Source organism: Podarcis raffonei, chromosome 14 (genome assembly GCF_027172205.1).
Source record: "Podarcis raffonei isolate rPodRaf1 chromosome 14, rPodRaf1.pri, whole genome shotgun sequence".
In the NCBI taxonomy this organism is placed as follows: domain Eukaryota; kingdom Metazoa; phylum Chordata; class Lepidosauria; order Squamata; family Lacertidae; genus Podarcis; species Podarcis raffonei.
Window position 1 is genome coordinate 21,368,957 of NC_070615.1, and position 25,566 is coordinate 21,394,522.

General features: G+C 42.0%; 1 protein-coding gene and 1 long non-coding RNA gene across 10 annotated transcripts in view; both read right to left on the bottom strand.

Moving 5' to 3' along the window:
* Window positions 1-631: 631 nt before the first annotated feature.
* The window catches only part of LRRC28 (leucine rich repeat containing 28), a 49,057-nt gene continuing 24,122 nt past the window's right edge, over window positions 632-25,566 (bottom strand). For 7 of the 9 annotated variants that reach the window (XM_053366172.1, XM_053366165.1, XM_053366164.1 and 4 more), the window contains 5 exons: window positions 18,729-18,935; window positions 12,187-12,289; window positions 8,425-8,600; window positions 6,377-6,536; window positions 632-1,341 (listed from right to left, as the gene is read on the bottom strand). In XM_053366172.1, coding sequence (XP_053222147.1) covers window positions 1,269-1,341; window positions 6,377-6,536; window positions 8,425-8,600; window positions 12,187-12,289; window positions 18,729-18,858 — 642 coding nt within the window. In that variant the 5' untranslated portion in view covers window positions 18,859-18,935 and the 3' untranslated portion in view covers window positions 632-1,268. Of the gene's footprint in view, window positions 1,342-6,376; window positions 6,537-8,424; window positions 8,601-11,880; window positions 11,933-12,186; window positions 12,290-18,728; window positions 18,936-25,566 lie in introns of those variants that run through there. The other 2 variants (XM_053366166.1, XM_053366168.1) reach the window with 2 other exon arrangements.
* Window positions 3,911-6,370, bottom strand: LOC128402185 (uncharacterized). The gene is made up of 2 exons (XR_008327614.1): window positions 6,145-6,370; window positions 3,911-6,057 (listed from the first exon to the last, which is right to left on the bottom strand). It is a non-coding gene; the product is annotated as an uncharacterized LOC128402185 (long non-coding RNA).

Below are 25,566 nucleotides of genomic sequence, written 5' to 3' on the forward strand. Positions count from 1 at the left end.
GTTTTGCTGATGCTTCTTTTTTATTTGTTAAAAAAGAAGAAGTAAGTTACACCCACATGCTGGGCTTCCTGCTGGCTTGTGCTGGTAAGAGCAATCAAAGGTTCCAAGAAACAATCCTCAGAGCAGTAATGCTATTTGTGAGGCACTTCTTGAGCACAAGCAAGTTAAAATGCTATCATAGCCCTTTAAAAGTTATGTTAGGAAAAAGTGAGTTTGCTTCACTATCCCTGCTGTGGCCTCCCCAGATGTCAGAATGTTTGACTGAAGCTACTCTGGAAAAATCAACCAGGGTATTGAAACTACAGTTATGAAGACCACACCATTTTACACCTTAAAACAAGCACCATTCACATTACTTTTGAGGTTCCCCCCCCCTCAAGTGCACTGTAAGTAGGGTTAAGTATGCAACCCCTTGACTCATCCAAACCTACTGCTGCCTTTAACCCTTCTTGGCTCTGCAACAACTCAAGATTACAAGTTGACAAGTCCGATATTTGATTTCTCGTGGCTTCCAGCGGTGGTCCCTTGAAGGCTTCCAATCTCACATGCAAGTGTCAGTTCCAAATTCTCCTTACCCACTTGCAAGCAGACTCCAGCAACTGGTATGCAGACAAGAGTTATTTTCCATGAACAGATTTGTAATTCTTATTTATTGTCAAATAGGCAGTTAAGAGAAAAGGAGAACACATTTGATCCTGAATGGAAAAATAGAGAGGGGTGGTGGTGGTGGAGAGAAACAACATGGCCAGAACAAATAAACTGCTACCTTAAATGGCTACTCTTAAGAGGGCAGTAGCACACAGCCAAGTAAGGAGGAAGTTAAAGAAAAGTTTAAAAGTATTGCAAATGGTTGGTTAAAAAAACAGTTTATATCATCCGAGTGGCTGAAAGCCACTTTGAATGCAACTAGAATCATACGTGCAAAAAGACGAGTGTGTCCTGGAGGTCGTTGGCCTGCTTGATGTTTGTTGCATTTTACATTCTGCCTGGGGAGGAGCAGGAAGGTGTTAACCTTTATGGAAGCTAGAGCATCAAAGAGCTTCCAAGAGAGTTCTGCCTTTCATCCAAATTTGATAGGGGTGCAGGATTGAAGTGGCTCTCCGTGTTCCCTGCCGGGCACTCCTCCGGCTGCTTTGGCACACACGCACACAGACGCGTGCAAACAGACAGACACACACACACACACACAAGCTGTATCCCAGCACCGTCAGGAGACAGCCTAATGCAGCTTTAAACTGGCGCTGCTCCTGAACAGCTTTAAGTATTTATCAACTCAATAGGTCAAAAGTCTGCAGACACTGGGTGGAGCAGCAGTATGCCACAAAACTAACAGTTGTCCTCCTGGAATAGAAAAATGGGGGAAAAAGAGAGAGGGAGGGAGGGAGGGAGGGAGGGAGAGAGAGAGCAAGAGAAGTTGTCAGCTCAAGATTAAAACATTGGCCCTTGTCCACAACACACAACTTTTCTGGATAGTTTAAAAAAACAAACAAACCAGGAGGGAGGATTAAGCCGTGGTAAACTAAGTACACAAAATATTTGAGTTTGTAAAAATAGCAAGAGGTTTTTCCTCTGTCAACATAAAAAGAAATTCAGCTAAAAACTTTTGCAGGTTTTGTAGCTCTGAAGGGCATGGGGGACATGGAGAATGCGTTGATTTCTTAAAAGGGTGGGACAACCCCTCTTTTAAACCCATGCTCCCCCTTTAAAACATCAATTGCTTAAAAAAAAATGTCCCCCAACCCCCCCCTTAAAAACCCAGAGTTTGGATGGCCATTTGTCATGGGACGCTTTAGCCGAGTTCCCTGCATTACAGGGCGATGGACCAGATGCCCCTTGGGGTCCCTTCCAACTCTACAATTCTGATTCTGGTAACAAAAACAAAGGGGTGCAGCTAGCGTGCTTCATGCCCCTGTGCCCTGTGGTTATAATATGCAGTCCTAGGACTCCTGAAGAAGGTAACGCTTGCTACCCTTTAGACCCAGGCGCAGATCTTTGCACAACTGGTGTGAACAGTTGCTCTTCCCAGCTGTGGTGCCACATACGCCTCCTTTAGTATCAGGCAACTTCCCCCTTCTTCTGAATGATGAGTAGGCATCAGCAAGTGCACCACTGTGTGCCTGCACACTCTTGTACTAAGACACCTTTGTAATTCTTTATCCTAAGCTCTTTTAAAGCAGAAGCAAGGATGGGCATTTCATTGCCCTAAATCCCAGGGCTGCCACACGTCCAAGATTTTCCAGACATTACCAGGATTTCAAAAGCAGAAATGACATCCGGGGGCAGGGAATATGGCAACCCTGTATTTGAAATATGGCAACTCTGTACTTGACAATCCTTTTTCAATGCACTACCCCACTCTTTTTCTAGCCAGTGACAACTCGTTTAATTTTTACATGTTTAAAACACACCTACCCACCCACCAACTGTGGCCACCTGCTCCAGGTCGGTTTCTTCAACACAAAGCTGAGCGCCAGAGCTACCAAGTCCACAGGGGTCAACACAAACTTTGCTGTATTTGCATCGATGGGTTATCTAGCATGCAGCAAAGTAAGGAAGCATCCCTGAAAAATGGCAGGGACTTGGGTGCAAATACTGTGTTTGTTGTTGTTGAATATATGTTTGGCATTCCTTCACTTCAGTGCTGAAGTCATTGCCAAGTATTTCAGACACACGTTGATCTGATTAATGGGAATTTAGTACCCTTTGGCTGTGGTGGCAGAAGGGAAGGGAGCGTTGCCATAGGGAATATGCCAGCACTGTATATAAAGCACATAATCTACCTTAGCCACCTGACCAGAAGTTGAATAAGCTGCCAGATGTGGTGTGGGGAAGCCACACCCTTTACGAAGGAGACCTTAAATATACGTGAGCAAGGTGGAAAGTTGGTTGTTGCAATCAGAGAAACTTTCTGAGTGTGTTCAAAGCCATCTGGCTGCTGTCCAAATTTAAGAGGCTCATTTTGTTCTCACTTCATAAAGCTCTGTTACTTACTGAAGGGGGAGGAAAAAGCCATTATGGTTACAGATGCAGTAGCTGTAAACAAGAAAACTACACCATCTACTTGGTATCAGCAGACTTTTCTTCTAGGAAGGCTTTAGGCAGCTACGGTTGGGCGGGTATGGAATTGATATTTCCTTACAGCGGATTGCTGTTTTCAGTCTCCTGGAGGGCCCAATTCAAATCAGGAACTAGTCAATATAATAATGTTCAGTAAGACCTGCAAGGTAAACCCTCCTTGCAATCCCTTCAGGGGGTGGCACATGGAAGTCCTTTGCTGCTGTGGCACCCTGTCTGTGGAACCTTCTCCCCCTAGGCAAATTTGGCTCCCTCATTGAACTTTAGGTGGGGTGTGAAGATGAACCCTTTTGATCAGGCCTACAGCATAAAATTATGCCTTTTGCTCTTTTTTAAAATGTGGTTTTAATGTATCTACTGTTTTGTTATATTTTGATATGACTGATTTTGCTTTTGAGCCGACCTGAAAGGATCTTAGTCCTGAAAAGTGGCACAAAATAAGTAAATCTAACAGCACTTTACTGTCAGTTTGAAGGACCAGCTCCATCTGGATCAAAATCATCTGTCAGAGCTGATCTTTTGAGTCGTGGATAGTACTGGAATCCTTTTCTCTGCCAGAGGTAGGGCCCTTTTCTGTCTTTGGTTTCCATGAGAACTTCATCTAGGGCCAGAATAGGGAACCTTTGGCTGTCCTGATGTTGTTGAACTTCAACTCTAACCATCTCTGGCCTTTGACCAGTTTTGCTGAGGCTGATGGAAGTTGTAGTTCTGCAATGTCTGGAGGACTAAAAGTTCCTGGGGAGGCTTCCCTGTCTGAATCAGACAGAGAGAAGACTCGTTGGCCCTTCTGTTGGAACTTTTCCCCAGTTGTACTTCTTTTCATTGCCTTTTGTCCCCTGTGTCTTTATGGGCCAGCTGACGTAGCTTTTGACTCGGGTGTCTTGGTACTGGGAGGAAGAAGAGGGAGGATGATGGCAAAGAAGCCTGGGAGGCAGAGGAAGAGTCCCTGCAGCAGGATCTGTCATCTTTCTCTGCTTGTTTTGAGCCTTCCTTGCAGCTGTGTTTGCTTCTCTTCCTCTTCTGTTTCTTTGGGGAAAGACCACCTTCTGTTGTAGGGAGTGCTGTCTCTTTCCCCCTACCTGGGCTTCTTCAGTTCCCTGGGCAATCTGCCCCTGCACCCGATCCATTGTTATGGAGGGAGAAAGTGGGAATTGGGAGTAGGGAGGATTTAATTTACTCATCTCTGGGCATCTCTTAGGAGTTTGGCACTAATCTCATGCCTGGCATGGAGGACGCTGGCTGGCCTTCCTCCTCCATTTTATTGGATGCAACCTGTTCCATGCTATGGGCCATGGTATGAAAAATCCTGTCTTCCTCCTACTCTGCCTGAATAAGTGAGAGAGTTGGGACAATTTGTGACATTTAGGTGCACAGCCTGTGGGTTTTTGCTTGCCTCCTCTGTGCTCTTGCTCCTGCCACTGTGTCTCAAGCCTGCTATCCATGCCAGAGGCTAGCCATCATTGTGCTCCTTCATTGCCAACGGTGCCAGGAAACAGCCAACTGGCATCCACCTTTTTCCCAGTCACTATGGAGAATGCTGGGGGCAGAAGGGAGAGGGATGACTGGGGCTACACAGCCCTGTGGTTGCTGGTTTCCCCCCTCACCTCTAACTCAAAGTGGCAGATTGCAAGGAAGGGGGAAAAGACAAGGAAAAAGAAAAAGAAATCCCCAAACCTAGATGTTTGGCTTTAGGGGCACCAACTGGTCCAAAGCGCTCTAGGCAGAGGCAGTTTAGGAACCAGGATGCATCTTCTTCCTGGCGGGGACCATCAAGATTTGGACCTTGGCAGTTGCCCAGGAAGAGGCACCACCTTGAAGTTGCCAATTGCCACAACTAATGTCAAGTAATAGCTACTCAGCAAGGAGACTTCCAGCAGCATATTAAGGGCCCAAGCTAGCAAAGCAGTTTCCCTCCGACTGGAGGGAAAGGGAGTTCTGCAAGAGCCACTCTTTGTTCTCACATTGCTCTCATTAAATTAAATGAAGTTTATTGAGAGGAAAGCCTCCTGGCTTCATTGTGCACATCCACATAGCAATGGCCAGATCTTCCATTGCTAGTCCTTCATCATAAGTTGAGCAGGACACCAAAAAGAAGAAGAGGTTTGCCCTTTTCTCTTAGCCAAACTAGATTCTACAAGATTACAAGGCAAGTTGTAGAAGGCCTGGCTTCTTGATTTTCTTCTCTTTTTGAGTTTTACACAAAGAGGCTCATGAATACTATAAGTGGACATGCGTTCTTCTCATGCATGGATGAAAAGTCTCTTGCAGAAAGGGCAACTGGTTCATCCTATTTCCTGCCAAAAAGGCAGCCACCAACGGCTGCATTGCTTTGCTAATTACCATTGGGCTCTGCTGAGCATCACAATGTCACGAGTTACAAATTGGGTGTATTGGCCTTTCATCATTCAGTTCTGATTTGCAGTGATGAAAGAAACATACAGTTGATAATTTACCTGTTAGTCAAATGTCACCAATATTTACAGGCTACTTCTTTAGTCATGGGGAATCAAAGTATGATTATCATGGGGGAAAGCTGCATAACAGAGCTTTTTAGACATGGATGGCTTCTTTTTCTGAGTTCTGAAAATACCAGCATTTTCTTAAAAAGACAGACAAGCTTCTAGCTCTCACGGATTCAAAGATGGAAAATGAAGGTAGACTGGCACTGTGTTAAAGGTGTGGGCTACTTGGGTGCCAAGAATATTTGCAAACCTTCTCTCCCTCCCCTTTAAATATCAATATCCTACCTACACTCCCTATTGCTCTTAAAGGAACATTAATTAATTCCAAATTACTCTGCTTCCTAGTCAATGACCAAACAAGCTCACAACACTGGGGAAAAATGAACCTTCCAAGAAACTTGCCAATTAAGCAATTCACCACTGTGAAAACTTATTATTTTGAGGAAATATTACATGATCAGTTGTACAGTTATATGGCAAGATTTCTGAGTGACGCTATGAAAGTACGTCACCATAGGTTCTAAGAGCCATCTTCACACCTCATGATGTCTGGACAGTTTTATCAATGTTCCATTGACTGTGTTGTGTTCTGATCCATGTATACAACACACTTTTTTATGCCAATAAAGGAGACTGATTGAGTGATACAGTTGTACAGTTGCTGCTTGCTATCAAGGTAGGCACTGGAGCCTTAAGAATAAAGTGAATATGGTATATGAAGTCAACAGACTGAAAACGCATAAGAGTAGCACAACCATGGCCCTGTGTAGATGCCTTTCCCTGTAACTGAAGCCCTTGCATAAGGTCTAAACCCCCAATGTAATTTTCCCTGTAATTACCCCTGATGCAATCCAGCTATTGGCGTCTCTCTCAGGGGAAAGAGCTTCGGGTAGACAATAGTAAACATGGGCTGGCTGCAACGGTGGCAGTGTCCCAGAGGGCAGTACAGCAATTCCAAGAGACTCCTGGGTAATGAGATTGGATTCAGGAACTTCAAATCTAGAGGTGGGGGGGAAACACAGAGACGGTGACTTCAACAAAACAAATTCATAGCTATTTTAACATTACAACCAAGCTGGACACACTTGAACAAAGAAATGGAAAAACAACAACAGTAACCTGGGGGGGGGGGGCACAATAACAGGGAATAGCTCTGCTCACAAAAAAATAGATTACTGCTTGCACAAGCTCTCTTGTTTTCCTCTTCACTGAAATCCCCTCCAGTTTTCAGATGCAGTATCATGAAATGTCTCCTACTTTCTATCTTGCTTATGTTTGGAATGAGAGTTGGAATGGTGGTTATATTATGCAGCAAGATCATCCCTGAGGGTGTTGAATGGCCATCTGTCATGGACGCTGTCGTTGAGATTCCTGCATTTGCAGGGGGTTGGACTAGATGACCCCCGAGTACCTTCCAACTCAACAATTCTATGATTAATCCAAATAGGTTTACAGGACCTAGTAATTTGCCCCTTCAACATTAGACTTCTAGACTTGCAACTCAAAAGCTTGAAATGCTACCGAAATGTAGTGATAAAACCTATTATCAAGCAGTAACAGTGATTTTAGCTATATAAAGAGAAAGATCTCAAGTGCATTATTGCTAGTCACCATACCTCCTCCCATTGATTAGTGCCAAATTCCCTGCAATATGGTGCATAGTTCTGGGCCAACATTCCATTGCTGGCCTAAATAAAAATAACTGCGTCAAAGAGGTATGGTTGGAGTAGCAAAATGCTGGCTTTTAACTTTGTACCATTTTCTTGGCAATTGGGCTCATCTGCTCATTCACATTCATCCTAATTATGTTTTTCCAGCCTCCCTACTTCCCAAAGTAAGAGATCATTAGCTCCCAAGGACTTTTGAGATATAGCTTGACATTCAAGTTCCTGTTAGGAGCTGAAGCCCCATGTGGCGGCATGATGCAAAATGCAGACAAGCCATGGGCCAGTTTTCAACAAAGAGCCTGAACTGGGGCAGAACTAAAGCAGCTCAGCTGTCACGTTGCACTGCAATGGCCAACGGGCTGCAAGCGCTTCTTTCTGCCTCATGCTTAACGAGCCTGCCAGCTCTGGAGCTGGCTGCCTGAGAAGGAGCTGCATTGTTGGATGATGCATTGCCTCTTGCCGCAGGAATATTATTATTTCTGCTTCTCTACTCTCCCATTAAAAGACAGTTGCTTCTCTGCTGTGGACTGCGAAAAGACTCTGGCCTTTTCTACGCTCTGTGCAAGAAAAGACTCCTAAATGCCTTTTACCTAACACTTGGCTGTCTTTTTGGGCCTCTCGTTCTTATTGCAAATGTAGCACGGGAAGCCATTTGATTTGGAGTTTTGAGAACCTGAGTCAAATTTCACAGCACACTGAAAGTCTACATGCTTCAAGTACTGCGCTTACCATAAGCTTCTCCTTCTCACTGTAAGCTTCTCTGTTTAATTTACAAGTGTCCTAGACACTTCAGAGCTACCCAACTCTTTGTACTCCTTCTTTTGCTTCCAGCAGTTTCAATATGCTCATGAAACACCATCTTTTAGTCCTTTTTCCATCTCTGTTCCTTGGAAATGAATTTTCTCCCTTAATATTCACACTTCTCCCATCTACAAGCTTTCAAAAAAGTTCTCAAAACACAACTACTCTCTTATGCTTTTCCCAATTCATTTCACACCTCTCCCATCTACATACATTTAACTACTCATCTTTATGGGGCTGACATCTCATTTCTTGGTTTTAATTTTTCCTTCCCTTCTGTCCTTACATTTTTTATGCACCCTAACAGTGAGGGCACAAAGAAATATGATGTCCATTTATAGTTGTTTCACTACACAGTCTAGATATTTAGGTGCTTGATAAACATTAATGTTGCAAGAATGCAATCACTGTTCAGCTACCTTTTAAAAACCTGCAGTATGTGTTATACAGCATCCTCATGGCCATCTCTTGCAAGGGCAGAACGCGGTCTGACTCTGACCCAATTGACTTCACCTCTGCTGGGAGGAAAACTGTCAACTGTCCTGATGAAAAGGTAAGAAGCTTCACCTCTGACTTCTGAACAGGAGAACCACAGCTGGAAAATATTTGAGGAAAGGGGAAAGCTGTTTAAAAGGAGTAAAATATCATGAAAAATCCTACCCAAGCCTTCTAAAGATACCTGATACTTGAAAGTGCGCCACCTTGTTTCAGCCTGTCTGTGCATTACGTCAGAGGAGAATGATCCAACAAAAATAAATATTTTGAGTATATTGGACTCCACATATGTATAGGAAGTACCGTATTTTTTGCACCATAACACTCACTTTTTTCCTCCTAGAAAGTAAGGGGAAATGTCTGTGCGTGTTATGGAGTGAATGCCTGTGGGTGGCGGGGGGGATCTGCTGCAGTTTTGAGCAGAGGATCCATGGTTCCCCTTCCTTCCCTCCTCCGTGGTTACAAAGCATGGATCCACATGGATCCTCAGGATTTTTGCATTGGGCTACTCCAACTCACTGTCAGATCACATGTCTGTGGCCACATCATGAGCCACAAAAATCATATATCCACTATTTCGTTTAGAATATTTTTTTCTTGTTTTCCTCCTCTAAAAACTACGTGCGTGTTATGGTCTGGTGCGTGTTATAGAGCGAAAAATACGGTAATTGTTCAATAGAGGTAGATATTGGCAAGTGTATTGCTGCAAATGCCTTATTGAAGCGTGTGGTGTGAGTTTCTTCAGTGATGATATTCTTTTTTGGTCTGAAGTTGTTATACACATCAATTTTGTACTGGTGAAATGTATTTGCAGATGTTCATGTACTTTCAAATTATATTCCTGTAGCACAGGGATTAGTGGAGGGACAAAAATGGACTTTCTGAGCCCTTATGGTTGCTAAGAGACTTATACTTCAAGCCTGGAAGGATAAATATCCACTATCTATTATGAAATGGTTTAAGGACCTCACTGCCATGGTTCTGTATGAACATATTTCATATAGATGTCTAGTTCCTGTTCAAACTTCTATTATGACATCTGGAAGACATGTCTTAATGCATATGTTTAACTTAAGATCCATGCACTGATGGTTACTGTATCTGTAATGTGAAGTGATGGTGTTTTAAATTACTATTAGTACTATTCATACATTATTATTATTTTAATAATAATTGCACAGAAAGGAATTGTTTTAATTAGTTTTTAAACAAGATATGATCCCAATGGGATGCATATCCTCTGTATCAATAACTGAACAAGATCCCACATTAAGTTATTGAAGTGAGGTAGGGAGAACATTGCTTCATGTTGGTATAAGCAAAAACCAAATCCCAAGAACACAAACAATGCACATCTGTCATGAGGATCTTGTTGGAGGGACATTTCAAAAATTTATTGTGTGTACCTTCGTACAAGAAACCAGGTACTTCCGACACCCCAATAACATATCTCATTAATACACTGTTTTCAAAGCTGTGCTTTCGTAGTTACCATTGGCATTCTTAGCTAGCGCCTGTGTACATCTTAAGGACATAAATGTGCAAAGTGGTCTTTCCTTGCCAAATTCTGAATGCCAGTGTAACTCAAGCTTTCCTAGTACAATACAATTCCAAAGATAAACATGTGTTTGTTTTACCTGACCATCAGAGGTCTCTGTGTTTAGAATCAATCACTTTAGAGTGATCGTTGATTTCCCACCTGTTAGGCTAAATAAAACTAACTACCTTAGAGCTACTAAAGCATTACTGCAATGCCACATAGTTGTGCAGGATTTTCTTCCTCCTACAGAGCTTTCCTTAAGAAAACGCTTCCTGGGCTCCACAAAAAATGAGAGCACGAGACAAGAAATGTCTGCACCTACATCTCAGGAAAGGAGGAGAACTTACTGTATTACAGGGAAGGACACCCAGCTTATAGGTTTCTCACATGCATGAAGACTACAAAGCATCATGCTTCAAGAATGGGACTACAGAGTCTCCACAGATAAGACACGTTTCTGTGTTTACAACAAAGCATGCTAAGACTTTCCAGTGTGACAGTCCCAACTTGAGTTCATCATATTTCATTAGCCTCAACAGATGCCAAGACAGTTGCACACAAAGCTTTCTTCAAACTGTACTAGTGTGATGGCTTACCCAGAAGGCTATGATGAACACTATGCAACTCTAGGGTCACAAATGATTTAAAGCAGAAGTGGCAATGTACTCAAGGAAATTAGTTCAAAGAGATCATAGCGAAGAGCGAAGGTCAGTATGTGAACAGGAAAGAGAGAACAACATGCCCAAATGTGGATTTTCTGGAGTTTGGTGCATTCTGCCAAGTGACTCAAAAAGAATGAAGCGGAGAATATGAGGAGTGGAGAAGTCAAGCACTGGTTCCAGGTTCTTGAAAGGAAGGCTTTTAAGTGAGACTGTTAAGATCCCTGCTTAGCCATGAAGCTCACTAGGAACCTTCAGTAAGCCATTCCCTGTATCAGCCAAGGATAAATCATAAGGATATATTATAATGTGGCCTCAGGATGGAACATGAAAGAAATATGAACCCTCTAGGTTGACACCAGCTGCACATTTGCAATTTCCAGCAAGTTGGCTGCAAGATTTACATGCCAACGATATTACTTAATACAACATAGTTAATTCTGTCTTCAAAGGTGCTGCTTGGCATTAGCAAGCAACGGTATGCATTTATCTTCACGATTCAGAGACAAAAAGTGAAAGAAGCAACGCCTTGTTTCAAATTTTGCTATCTCTACTACATAGACGGTAAATATATTTGGCAGTCATTAATGAAGAAAATGTGCAGCTCACCCTTTCACATATCACTACAACATTGTTCCAAGAAGGCTACGTGTTCACCTCTGTGGCTGCTACTTCTCAGCATCTACCTCTTTTGCCAGATATATGCTTTTTTTATCCAGCATAAGAAAAGTGTACAGTATCCATATAGATCAATTTACATAACCACCTGACAGAAGGCAACTGAGACCCACAGCGGGTTATACCTGCAACTACCATTTTCTTTAATGTACATCTTTTCAAGTTTTGCCAAGGGTGCCTAAAGCACACAGAGAGATGCTTTTTAAAGCACAAATGAATCCAAATTAAACAGAGGCATGCTATCCTGTTTGCTAAGGGAATACGTTTTGCCACAAAATTACCGCCTTAATATGAAAAACAAGTATAAAAAGATTCCACACACTACCCCACAGTACATGAATAGGGTTGTGGTTTTTCTAAAAAGCAAAATACAGGTAGAAAGAAAGTCTGGTCCACATTATACTTTTGAGGTATTTGGTACTGAAAAACCCACAGAACACTACGCATCAAAACACACTGACAGAGCAGAGTCAGAAATATTTAGAAAATTTTTGAGTCAATACTTTTATTCTGTTGGCACCATGCTTCATGTTGAACGCTATCACCCCAAATGTCCTAAAACATCAAGGAACACGACAGACAACCAGTCAGGGGCTTAGCAGTGTAAGTATTGGATATTCAGCAAATTAATGTAGGAGATTTAGCACAATTGGAGGGTACTGGCAGTCAAAGTAATCTCTTCAAAGTAATGTGATGTGATGAATAAAAATCACCCAGAGTAAAGTTTAACTTGAAAGAGACAGCCTGTACTTGTTATGGGAAGCTTCAGAAGATAAGAGGCTACCCAGCAACTTAATTCATATACTTACCCACTGCAGCCAATGACTTTATTATAGAGGTACGAGGGAAGTCCCTTCAGGTGAACATTGTTATCCACGTAAACATACTGAAGTTCTCGAGAACGACCCAAATCTGGATTTAAAAGGAAAAGAAAATGAAGGAATCACAACCCTGGCAGAGATATCCAAAATAGTTAAAGACACATTATTTGGTTCTGCGTCAATGAACACTCATATCCATGGCGGTTGACTAAAAAAATCTCTTATTAGGAAAATAGATGAAATTTGCTGCAAAGCAAGGCGAGAATTCTCCAGTGTAAATTCACCCTCAAGCCAATCCTCTGTTCCTATTTCTTCTCTGGGAAGCAAATGAAGCATACACTCACTCTCAATACATTATAGTATCGCAGTCTTATGAATTGGTGGAGGTAAAAGGATGCAAAGGAGCTCCAATTTTCTTAAGTGATCCTTTTAAAGGGGTTGCCAAGTCTCTCAAAGATTATTTGACTCCAAGACAAACAATGATGTTACTAGTAAAGAAAAAAAGTACTCTGTGCAAGTGTGCAGATATATACTACACATGCTCACACACGCACACACAGTATCCTTTTGCAATCTGAGCTGCTATATTCTTTACAAAGAAATACAAGCTTCCCTGCTCCCCCTCCCCGGTAATGGACACACACAAAAAAGCCTTTTCTAGGGTGCATGGTTTTGATGTAAAAACCAAACCTTTAAGGAACCATTCCTCTTCACCCCACCAACTTCCTTTCACCTATTCTGTCCTAGCCCATAATCCACTGGGGAATAAGGCACTATGGACGTTCATTACGAGTTAGGTGAGGTGTACCATTTAGAGAGTTGTGGACCACAAAATCCTCCTCCAGCCCTGCAGCACATTGCAGTAGTCAAGCTTGGACAGTGCCAGGAGATGTATACCTAGGGCAAGACTCTTGTGCCAAATTATGCAAGGAAAGAGTTTTATGTTACGTCCTCCCCCTCCAAAAGCTGGTTTTGAAAAGTGTATTATGCTGGGTCTGTTCACATCATCATTCATTTTTTTCAGGACAAACTAGCCTTATTTTATTCATTTATTGCATTTTTACATCATTTTTATTTTGGCTTTCCACCAAGGAGGTCTGGCAGCATTCTATTCCCTTCCCATTTTATCCTCCCAACAAACCTGGGTCTCCCCATTTTATAACAAACTGATGAAATTTGCACCTATTCTGCTAATACACTGAACGGAGCATGATTATTCTTTGGATTTAATACTTCTCTAAATTCTGTGATACAAATTTGCTAATTTATTGTTTGCCAAAATGCAAAACAAAAGTAGTATTTAATACTTTTTTGGGATAAAATATGTACTTTAAGTATGCATTTCAATCTGTATTTAGAAATACAAATGATTCATACGTCTTTTGAAATCTCAGATCAATGCAGAAATGAGAGAGAATAGACCAGAAATAGGATTATCTGTGCATTTCTTGTTGTGTGTAAGGTTGCGCTTAAACTACCCAGAAATTTAAAGTTGTTCATTCAAAATATGGTAATGAGATTACTGAATGTCACCATCTGCTTAGAGAATTCTCATTGTTATTTTAAAAAACAGGTGCTGGTGCTGATCCACAAAGCCCTATGCTGCTTAATACAGGCTTCCTCAACCTCGGCTCTCCAGATGTTTTGAGACTACAATTCCCAACATCCCTGACCACTGGTCCTGCTAGGTAGGGATCATGGGAGTTGTAGGCCAAAAACATCTGGAGGGCCGAGGTTGAGGAAGCCTGGCTTAATCCTACCTGCTCCCAAAATACCTGCCTATTTATTAAGCTATACTGTACCTCAGATAACCTGCTCCAGGTGCTATTGCATCCTGACTGCAGTGGGTAATAACCAGAGACAGGGTCCTTTGACTGGTAGTTTTGAAGAGCTCTCCCTAAGTTTGTCTGTGTGACACATGGTGAAAACTTCTTATTCTTCTGCGGTTTTAAATACATGGGTTTTTTTTCATTTTTGGTTTTGGTTTCTTGTTGCTTGTATGCCTGGTTTCAGCTGTTGTTTTCAATGGTGCTGTGATTTTAATTTTGGTATTAATCATTGCATTTTAAATTGTTTTGTTTTGTTTCGGATGCTGCCTTGGAAACTTTGGCTGAAAGGCAGACAAGAAATCTTTCATATGAATTGATAAGAACAAGAGTCATTTCTGAGACCTGTAGAATAACCCTAATTTTTCCCCCACTGAGAATCACAGAATCTTAGAGTTGGAAGGGACCCCCAAGGGTCATCTAGTCTAACCCCTTGCAAAGCTGAAGACTTTTCAGGAACCAGTCCTCATGCAGCGTAGAAGCTTGCGTAGACATACACACAAAAATCAATGCACTTGTTGCATTAGTACTTGCTACTTTTCATCCTGAACTTCTCAAAAAGACTAAAAGCAATACCAAGCCAAACCACAAAAGATTTTCTAAATGCTTAGTAGTTGCTCCTGTAAGTGGGTCTGCCCACCCTCTGTTGCCATTAAGTTTTAAGCATCAGATAACATAATAAATATTGCAAAATGTTCTTTGCCAAAAACACATTCCTTCTGAGCTTCACAGATTAAGGAAGCTGCCTGTCTGAAGCTACAAAGAAAGTTTTCATGTGGCTTTAAGCACTGTAGCTTGTCTAAAACATTTCCACTTTCTTCCTACCAGAGTACAAGATCAAAGCCTTTCTATTAGAACTGACCAAATGGTAAGAGTCCTGAACAAACCCCAATTCAAGAAATCACCTCCCCCTTTTAACCTCAAGGCACTGGCATATGCATTCCACATGGCTGAAGATGGAACAAAAGGTCTTATGTGCCTGCACTGATGTTCATTAACCCTACAGTGAAAGGAAGCAGGGAAAAGAGGGGACAATAAACCCCTCTGTCTACCACACTTAGAAGAATGAGGCCCATTTGTTTAACACTATGGGCACGCAAATCCTCAATAAATGTCTGTGTGCACACACATATATGTAAGGTTTCAGTTATAATAGGTAACTAAAAAGGTAAAGGACCCCTGACAGTCAAGTCCAGTCGCAGACGACTCTGGGTTGTGGCGCTCATCTCGCTTTACAGGCCGAGGGAGCCGCCGTTTGTCCACAGACAGTTTTTTTGGGTCATGTGGCCAGCATGACAAAGCTGCTTCTGGTGAACCAGAGCAGCGCATGGAAACGCCATTTACCTTCCCACCGGAGCGGTACCTATTTATCTACTTGCACTTTCTGGCGTGCTTTTGAATTGCTAGGTTGGCAGGAGCTGGGACCGAGCAACAGGAGCTCACCCCCTCGCGGGGATTTGAACCACCAACCTTCCGATCAGCAAGCCCAAGAGGCTCAGTGGTTTAGACAACAGCGCCACCCGCGTCCCCCAATAGGTAACTACTACTGTACTTATACATTGGCTTGCATTATAAAATACTAAAGTACAATAAAAACAAAATATCGAGCAAATATAACAATATAATAAAACAGCAGAGCTAACATATTACATAGGAGTCTACAGCTTCTGGAAGGCCTTGCTGACTAAAGCCCAAAATCATATTTGCCAGCTCGCCTCCTCTCCAGCCCACCTCCCATGGATGGGATCTAAAATGGTTAAGTGATTAATGTTTTCTCAGACAATGGCCTTGTCCACACGATGCTTTGAACCACGGTTTAAGCTAAACTATGGTTTAAAACAAATGAGCAATGCGTTAGTGCACAATAAGTCCCTGAAGTACTCCTCCCCACTTCTTTCTTCTGTAGGCTGGGGAGCAAAGAAACCAGAGCTGGCTTACCATTACAGTGGTACCTCGGGTTACGTACTTAATTCGTTCCGGAGGTCTGTTCTTAAACTGAAACTGTTCTTAACCTGAAGCACCACTTTAGCTAATGGGGCCTCCCGCTGCTGCCATGCCGCCGGAGCACGATTTCTGTTCTCATCCTGAAGCAAAGTTCTTAACCCAAGGTACTATTTCTGGGTTAGTGGAGTCTGTAACCTGAAGCGTATGTAACCTGAAGCGTATGTAACCCGAGGTACCACTGTACATGTGAACTGGCACTTACGGTTTGTTCCCTAAAAAACAATAATGGTAAGCCATTCCCCCACCCCCTTGACTTACAATGAGAGTTTATTGGAGGAAAACGGGAAGGCAGCCTTTGCTTTGTTTCCTCCCCAGTGGGCTAAAGAAAGGATTGTGGGGGGAGCTTGTGGGCCTTCTGAGTAGCATGTATAGTTTGATCCAGTTTGCATGTTACGTTAAATTACAGTTTCAATATAGTATCTGCAAAATACTGTCAGGCGCCAACTACAGCTGAAGACCAAAAACTGTTTTTAAAGGTGTTGAAAGTGGCTTCACATCCCACAGTGTATATGCATAGACCCACATTCTGTCTCTCTCGTCCCACTGCCATCTCTGTTCAAACAAAGAGAAGTTGTTTACCAGTTGAAGAAAGTATGACAACTACACATACCGTGGGCATATATCTTACTCTCAAACTGCCTTCATTTACCACCTGCCTCCAGTTTATTACCAGCTGATGTATTTTCAACATGGGTACATTAACGTGCAAAGGTCTATTCAGAATTAAAGCAGGCTTGTCAAATACAGACTCATTATAAAGCTATTTCTAAAGACATTTCTATATATCAAGAGATGCTATCAACAGTTAAACTAATAAATGGAGTGGTTGTAACGTATAATTTTGCCAGTCTAAATAGATGAATTCATTTATTCAACTCAATCAGAACATTATTACAAATCCAGAAACCACCAAACCTAATTTTATAGCATCTTTTTTTCCTTGTTAGTATGTGGGTTTGTTTTTTTAATGTATTCAGTAGACATAATTGCAACCAGCCTGTGGAACATGAAATCTAGGACGGCAAACATGCACTAAGACAACTTGTGTGTGTATCTGTGACCATTTAAACCAAACTATGGCTAAAGCCCTCTGTAAAGAAATCTCTCCTACAAAGCAGCAAAAAAGGAAGGCTTTCATAAACTTCATTCACCAGACTAGACAGCATTTTACATATGCATATCCCTTAAACCTAAGGCCACAGTCTGTAATTATTTTCTGACATAAGTAGTCTCTTCAGAGAAAGCTCAAGGCTTCAGTAGTCATTCAAAAATGGGGCTTTCCAGGACAGGATTTTTAAAGGACATCTTAATGATGCCTCTGTCACTGCAATACATGTGTGGTTTTTTAACAGGTACAAAATCATACTCCTGTTTTCCATGGAAAGAAAATAATTTCAATCACAGCAACAATTAAGTTTCAGTCACCTCAACTACGCAAGAGGACTCAAGTTGGAACACTATAGATTAATGTTGTTGCAAACAGGGATTTAGGAATATTGATAGAACAAAAGAAAGTAAATATTGGAACAATGATGTTATCCTAGAGTGAAAAAGTGGCATTCTTGGCCAGTTGATTAAATAATAAGGTATATCTCCTCATTTTATATATTTAATAGTAACAACAACAACAAGAACAAAAATAGTTGTATTTCTTACCCTCCCTTCACAAATCACCCCTAAGAAAGTAAAATAACCCAGTGAAGACTGGATGGGAACTAATAACTTTGGCTAAGCCAACAGTTCATCAAAGCTCAGCTTGAAGGCCTATGGTCAATTATGCATCAGATGCCCTTGGAGTTTCGAATACAAAAGAATGGGAATTTTAACCTGGCATGATAAAGTGTACAACTTAGGGGATGTATTTATCTTTCCCTGTCTTTTCTGATTTTCCTTTATCACAATATTAATCTATTACTGTATGTACTGTTATGTAATGTTATTGACATAATTTAGTTTTAAGACAGAAAGATGCCATAACAGGAGCCCGCTGCAACAGATCAGCGGCCCATTTAGCACAGCATCCAGTTCTCACAGTGGCTCACCAGATGCCTATGGGAAGCCTGAAAACAGAACCTGAGTACAGCTGTACTCTCCCTTCCTTTGATTTCCAGCAACTGGAACTCAGAAGGACACCGCTTCAGACAGTGGTGGTAAAAAGGTAAAAGTAAAGGACCCCTGATAGTTAAGTCCAGTCGCAAACGGCTCTGGGGTTGCGGCACTCATCTCGCTTTACTGGCTGAGGGAGCTGGCGTTTGTCCGCAGACAGTTTTTCCGGGTCATATGGCCAGCATGACTAAGCCACTTCTGGCGAAACTAGCACAGCACACGGAAACGCTGTTGACCTTTCCGCCAGAGTGGTACCTATTTATCTACTTGCACTTTGACGTGCTTTTGAACAGCTAAGTGGGCAGGAGTTGGAACTGAGCAATGGGAGCTCACCCCGTTGCAGGGATTTGAACCGCCAACCTTCCAATCAGCAAGCCCTAGGCTCAGTGGTTTAGACCACAGCGCCACCCGTGTCCCCCCGACAGTGGTGGTAGAACATAGCAATTGTGGCTAGTAGCCATTGACAGCCTTATCCTTCGTGAATTTGTTTAACCCTTTTTGAAAGCCATCTAGGTTGGTGGCCATCACTAGATCTTGTGGAAGCAAATTCCATAGCTTAATGAGGGGGCGGGAGAGAAAGACAGAATCACTCACCAAGTGGTAAGAACGCAAGGCGGTTTCCAGCCATTGACAATTCATTAAGATTAGGAAGTTGGCAGAGATGGCGAGGGACATACCACAGATGGTTCCGGTCAGCAGTTAGGTACTGAAGAGAGAGGCACATATGCAGCTTTTCAGGCAAAGTTATCAAATGATTGGTTGAGATGTCCAGCGTCTGCAGCTCCCTAAGGTCTCCAACCTCTACACACACACACAAAAAAAAAAACATCAAATTTTATTGCATTGTAGGCCACAATATTTAAAGAGATGCTTAACAGGAGTGCTATTCAAAAGGAGAAAAGAGCCTATGTATTTTACACATTGCGGCATCCACTGTCACACAGCACCATTCCCAAGGCTTGTTATGGCTACCCAAGATACAAGTAAACAACATACAGGTTGTCTCCAACTAGCTGGGTAGCAACTTGTGCAGGACTAACCTACACTATGAAGACTCTGAACCATTTCACAGCATCTGCTAAGCTCTCTTATTTATGACATACCATCAATCAGGTTACTGGAAGAAGAAGAAGAGTTTGGATTTGATATCCCACTTTATCACTACCCAAAGGAGTCTCAAAGCGGCTAACATTCTCCTTTCCCTTCCTCCCCCACAACACACACTCTGTGAGGTGAGTGGGGCTGAGAGACTTCAAAGAAGCGTGACTAGCCCAAGGTCACCCAGCAGCTCCATGCGGAGGAGCGGAGATGCGAACCCAGTTCCCCCGATTACGGGTCTATCGCTCTTAACCCTACACCACACTGGCTCTCGAGATGGTTTAGGATTACACACATGGTAGTACTGCACTTAAGAGATTCCTTTGCAACTTAGATACTTCCTTTGCCATAGCCTCTAGAAGACTCTGTTCCCAAAGCTGTGCTAACTCCTTTTTATGATGGCTGCCTCCAACAAGTACACATGCAACTATGTTAATTTAAAGCTCCATTAGACACAATGGAGAAACTGATAGGTGCAAGGAGAAGCTACTTTCCCTAAATGGGGGAAAGGCTCACAAATCGATATGAAAACGTTCTTGTAAATTCTCGTGGGTTTTCTGCAAACCTTGCAATGAAAACTGCAATCATCAGATCTTGATTAAAGTAAGATTGCTTCCAATGACCATGGTAGGGCAGGAAGAAAGATTCCAATGCACACAAAAAACCTAACCACAGAATCGCTATATGAAATGGGAGGACATTCCCATAGGAATCTGCTTGGCTGCTGTGAAAATAGGATGCTGGGTTAAGATGGGCCCCTGGCCTGATCCAGCAGGGCTCTTCCGACCTTTTTCTTTTAATGGCAAACAAATTTTGCACCTCCCTCAAGATACTGACACAAAAGTAAAGACAAATTGTGATGTGACAATCCAAAGGTAGAGACAGCATTACTTGAGGGAGGAAGAAGCAGGGTGATGAAGTGGTGAGTTAACAGCCAGCAGACATGGGCTGGATTCTTATCTCCAACCAGTGGTGTACTGGGGTGCAGCTCAAGGGGCTTTTTCAGAGTGATGATGGCATTTGCTGGAGGACCAGGGTATCTGATGGAGCCTCTTTGCTCCGACAAGTGACTGAGGGCTCATCCATGCTGTCATTTAATGTGGGTAATAAGCTTCCTGTACCTCCATTAACTCTCCGTTGTCCATAGGACATTCTCCTCCAAATCAATGCCTTTCCACACTTGTCCTCTCCCTCAGTCCAGATCTTCTCATACCAGGGACACTCTGAAAATGAGAAAATCCAGATTGGAAGTGTGGGAATGCAGTGAATGTCATGTGGACAACTGAGAATTAAAGGAGGTACAGGAAGTTTACTGTCCACATGAAACGACAGTGTGGATGAGCCCTGAGCTGATAATGTGGTTTCACATTTTTACATTGCTCGTGACAGATTAGCATATGGGAAGTCAGATAAATGAAGCAGAGTTTGGATACTTCTCCCCTTTGATGGGTTCCTCCTTCCTACCGGCAGTTTAGATAGTGAAAGTTTTTTGTTGTCAGATTGTATTTCTAATTAAAAAGTTAAAGGTCAAACTTCAATTGGCTAAAGATATTTCCTTAAAGCTCCATGTATTTTACAAGTTAAACCCAAGAAATCAAAAGTGAGCACCACTTAGTTCAATGGAACATACTTCCAGGAAATGATATACAGGATTGCATTCATACTTATCTTGATGAATTGGGTATTATGCTATGCACTGATGCCCTTTGGTGAAGTCCATGCATGTGTAAGTAAATAAATAACATAATGGATCAGCACAGCTGCCTGCATTTTTGGACTCTCCTCAGGGTGTGGCCATGGGGCCTGTCACAATGAATCTCAAAATATACAACTAGAACACTGCCAGAAACACAGGAGAACTGAACTAGAACCAGGTGAGAAGACTGGGCAGATGAGGTATGGGAGAACTGGAGGGAAAGGCAGAGAGGCCAAGAAGTGGAACTCCCACTGGGTTTACTGAGTGGGAAGGCGGATCTCCGAGTCCACTCCTCCATCACCCTTAAGTCTATAGACAATGTTACTCTTAACACTTGGAGCTGGGTATGAAAGAGGAAGTAGGAGCAGAAGGACCCTGAATGGTGACACAATTTCTCAACTTTATAATAAAAACTATGAACAAATATGGCTGAAATAGTGACCTGGGGCATTTAAATATTTTAATTACTTTTCCTTGGCATAATAGGGTCTATGTTTTGTAATCTTGTCATGTTTAACCATTATGTCTATGTTATAAATAGTTCTGGTCGCTACCTTCCATGCATTCACATACCTGTGGTTTATTTATTTTGGTTTTATTTTATGTCTGCATTTATTCAATTGTGGTCTATAACTGTAAATGAACTGTGTATGTTTGTCACCACAACCTGCTTGATAACACTGTATTTTGCAGAATCTCTTGTAAACTATTTTTTTGAAAATTACTTCCCCCGACCACCAAAAACCTGTAAAATTGCAAAAACAGGTTTTTGAGCCTAAGAAGGTTATTTGAAAGTTTTAATTCCTTCTCCATAAAGTCCAAATAGAAATCAACGAACAATAGTGACAACAGAGCTTGACTGCTTCAGAAATTCCTTTACGAAATGGATGCCATAGGGAAAGGTGATGTTGCAGGCTATCAAGACTTGGCAGCTAGGCCATGAGAAAGGTGGTTGAGCTTTGCAAAGAATAGCCAAGGTAGAGTCAAGATAGTATGTCTGGGGGCATGTAAAACACAGTAGCAAGGAAATGAAAAGAGAAGAAAGGAGGAACATCTAGCTAGGCATGGAAATATTTTGAAGGAGGGTGGGGGAGCCATGAAGAAACGGGGGCAAAGGGGAGACATACACAGTCACATCAGCTGATGCCACACAGACAAGAAAAGGGTGGGCAAGCACAGTGCCCCCAAGCTATGCAAATCTGTGGGAGAAAGCCCATACATTTTTATTCTGCATTCACGGGTCATAAGATTTCAGCTATGTGCTAGCTATGTTATGCCCCCCAAAACTGATTTGCTGAAGCTCAGCCACTCTCGTTTGGCTGTGACAACAAAAAGCATAGCAGAATAGGCTTGTTTTTACATAGAAGCATAGCCAGTGGAAGGAAGAAAGCTTCCTACACAATGCCAAAAACCACTGACTGGCAAGTAAAAGGCCTAGCTATTTTGAGATACAGCCTCTCCTCTGCCACTAAAAATAGTCTTGTGAAGACCGCCAGGTCCAAATCCTTCAAAGCTACAGTTGGCAAACTGGCAGGAACCCAGGAGCAGCAGAGGCCAAGGTATTTTTCATATCTTAGGGCGAGACAGATCTATTTCTCATCACCACTGCCTCGCCAGCAAGCATTCGTATCTGAAAATCCCATCTTCTTCTTATCCTTTGTGTTAAAGACACATATATCTAAACAAACAGTGTGATCCCTACTTCAGATTATATTAGGTGGGTGAGGACTGGATTTCTACTAAAATCCCCTTGTGCTGGTGGAACAAAATGTTACTGGGGCATAATGGATTGACATTGTATTGCGCTAGTGAAACTCTGCCAGGCAAGGGGCAAAAAATGGGCAGAGCTGGAAGCAGCAGAGCCTAGACAGAGAGCCTAGACATTATAACTGGAAAATAGGTGGTACAAATAATTAAAAACACGCTCTCCTCCTGGAGTTGATGAGAGGTCCCAGAAGCCGTTAACTATGCAGTAAAGATTCTGGCCACCTTCAAAGTAAAAAAAGCAGCACATTACAGTGGTACCTTGGAAGTCAAACAGAATCCATTCCGGAAGTCCATTTGACTTCCAAAACATTCGAGAACCAAGGTGCGGCTTCCGATTAGCTGCAGGAAGCTCCTGCAGCCAATCGGAAGCTGTGGAAGTCACTTCCATTTTTTGATTGTCTGGAAGCCAAAATGTTTGACTCCCAAGGTGTTTGAAAACCAAGGTACGGCTGTATGAGGCTGAGGATGTATTTATTTATACCTTGTCTGCTTCCCTGACAGGGACTCAAGGTAGCTTACAGATAAAAATAGGAACAGCCAAAACATAGGGGGGACCATAATTAAAAAACAATTAAACATTGATAAAATTAAAACTATATCTAGATGTACATAAACATCATACAAATAATTACAATAAAAATAGCATGGCACTGGCCCTTTAATTAAAAAGCTCACAATATCATTGTATGTTATTCTATTATTATAAAGCGAGATGACCGCTGCAAGCCCAGAGTCATCCGCGACTGGACCTAATAGTCAGGGGTACCTTTACCTTTAATACTATTATTATATGTTCTTCCTAGCACTGAGGCAAGGCACAGGATGACAGTTAACCAAATAAAAAAGTTCCAATGCAACTTTTTAATTTCAACACCATCCCCTAAAGAGATACATCCCCAAACACTGCCACCAGCTCCACTGGATGTAGCACACAGAATGAAGACCATCTGGTAGAAACGCCTTCTCTCAGTAACTCTTTTTCAGTGGGGACCCAGTCACATGCAATGTCTGTTGCAATGGCTCACCATCATGCCTCACAATCCTTATGTCCCTCTTCTCCACAGAAGCCACCAACATACCCATAAAAAATGTTCTCCACACTTGCCTCCACAGTAGACAGATGACAAGCACATTCTACTGCAGCTACAGTGGCCAGGGACAAATCTTCTGCCCATTGGCCATCCCTGCTACTGTTTTTCTCCTAGAGCTCTTGTACTTTTGAAAGATACTTGACAGACAGAAATGTAAACAGGTGAAGCTATACATAGCACGAGGAAGTGATGGGGAATGCTGCACCTGTTACTCCCGTCTGACATGTAGATTTCAGGAGTGCGGTGGCCCTGGAAAAACAAAGATGGCAATCCCATTCCCCTGTGAAGTTGTCAGAATGCAGTCTACTACTGCATCCTTACGATGGCTAAAAGACAGGGAGCCTTCTTCCGCCCAACCCTTGTTACTAATCTCTGATGTCTGCATGATGGTGGGCACGGGGTTCCCCACAATAAGTGTTGGGGGCTTGCCAACAGCTTTATTCCTAGAGCACTAGGAAGGAGGAGCAGCAGCCTGACAACTCAAATATCCTCCTGACTTCCCCTCCCGATTGCCACTAGAATAATGGATCAAGCATTGCTGCTGCCATTATGCTCAGAAATGCTGATACCTGGATCTGCTGGGAAAATAACCAGCAAAACCTGACAATCAACCAGGCAAGTCCTAGGAAAACAAAGAAGGCAGGATTTTATTTTATTTTGGGGGGTGTCACATTTATGGCTGCCAGAGCAAGACCCCATGGCCATATGCTTTTAACATTTTATTGCTTCTCTGCAGGGTCCAACCAAGCTCACTGGGTTGCTCCTCTCATAGTAGTGTGTGCAGTGTTCCTAATTCATGGGGTTTCCCTTTTCCTCCATTACAGAAAGCTTGTTGCTCTACCATGAACAATAATACAAATCTTAGCAATGTGAAACTCTTTACATTGGGATATGGAACCTTATTTTTCATTATCAACTGAATTCCTGAGAAGTGAATATTCTCCAACTTGTACAGACAGAAAAGTCCTTACCTGAAGATACTTAAATAAAGGATTGGATGATTTTCTCCAAAAATGTATTTTTTAATATGCACTGATGCTGCAGATGTAAAAGATTATCAACAAAAATGGGGAAGGATTTGCAAAAGGAAATTCCTTGAGAAATCTGGTCTTTTCTTTTGGAGCTTGAACTTTGTTTACTGTGAGCTCAATGTTAAGAGACAATTGTATAAAAATGGCAATGTAATGGCATTTAACACCTATTAAATTAGATTAGAGATCTTTAAAGTTGGCAATAGTTAACTATTGGTGCTGTGCCAACAACTGAGATATGTTACAATGCTCAAGTATTCTGGAAAACAACTGTCCAAGCAATATCAACTCTAAAAAGTACTAACTTTTTGTACTTATAGATCCTCATGTCTACTCAACTTTATACCCAAATTTGTTTAAACACAAGGCTGTATTTAATGTGCTTGTGATTACTATACTGACCTATGTTACTAATTGAAACACATAGTAAATACATTTTATGTTACAGAAATGTGCTTCTTGCTTGGAGTGTGTGTTTTAACTTCTGCATGTTTTGATACATTAAATAAAATTAAAAGAAGAAACAAATATTCTGAGCATTGATAGCAAAGACTCAAGTTCCTGTGCTGGGGCCCCTGTCACCTATTGGCTACTAGTAAATTACATTTACCTATTCCAAACATAAAAGTCAACAGCCCAATGATAGAACTAGTGAGATCATATGCATGAAAGGAAAAATGGAAGACATTGGCTGGCTTCTTGCATCAGCTGCAGGAATATTACTTAAAAACTCAATTGCTTTGTATTTC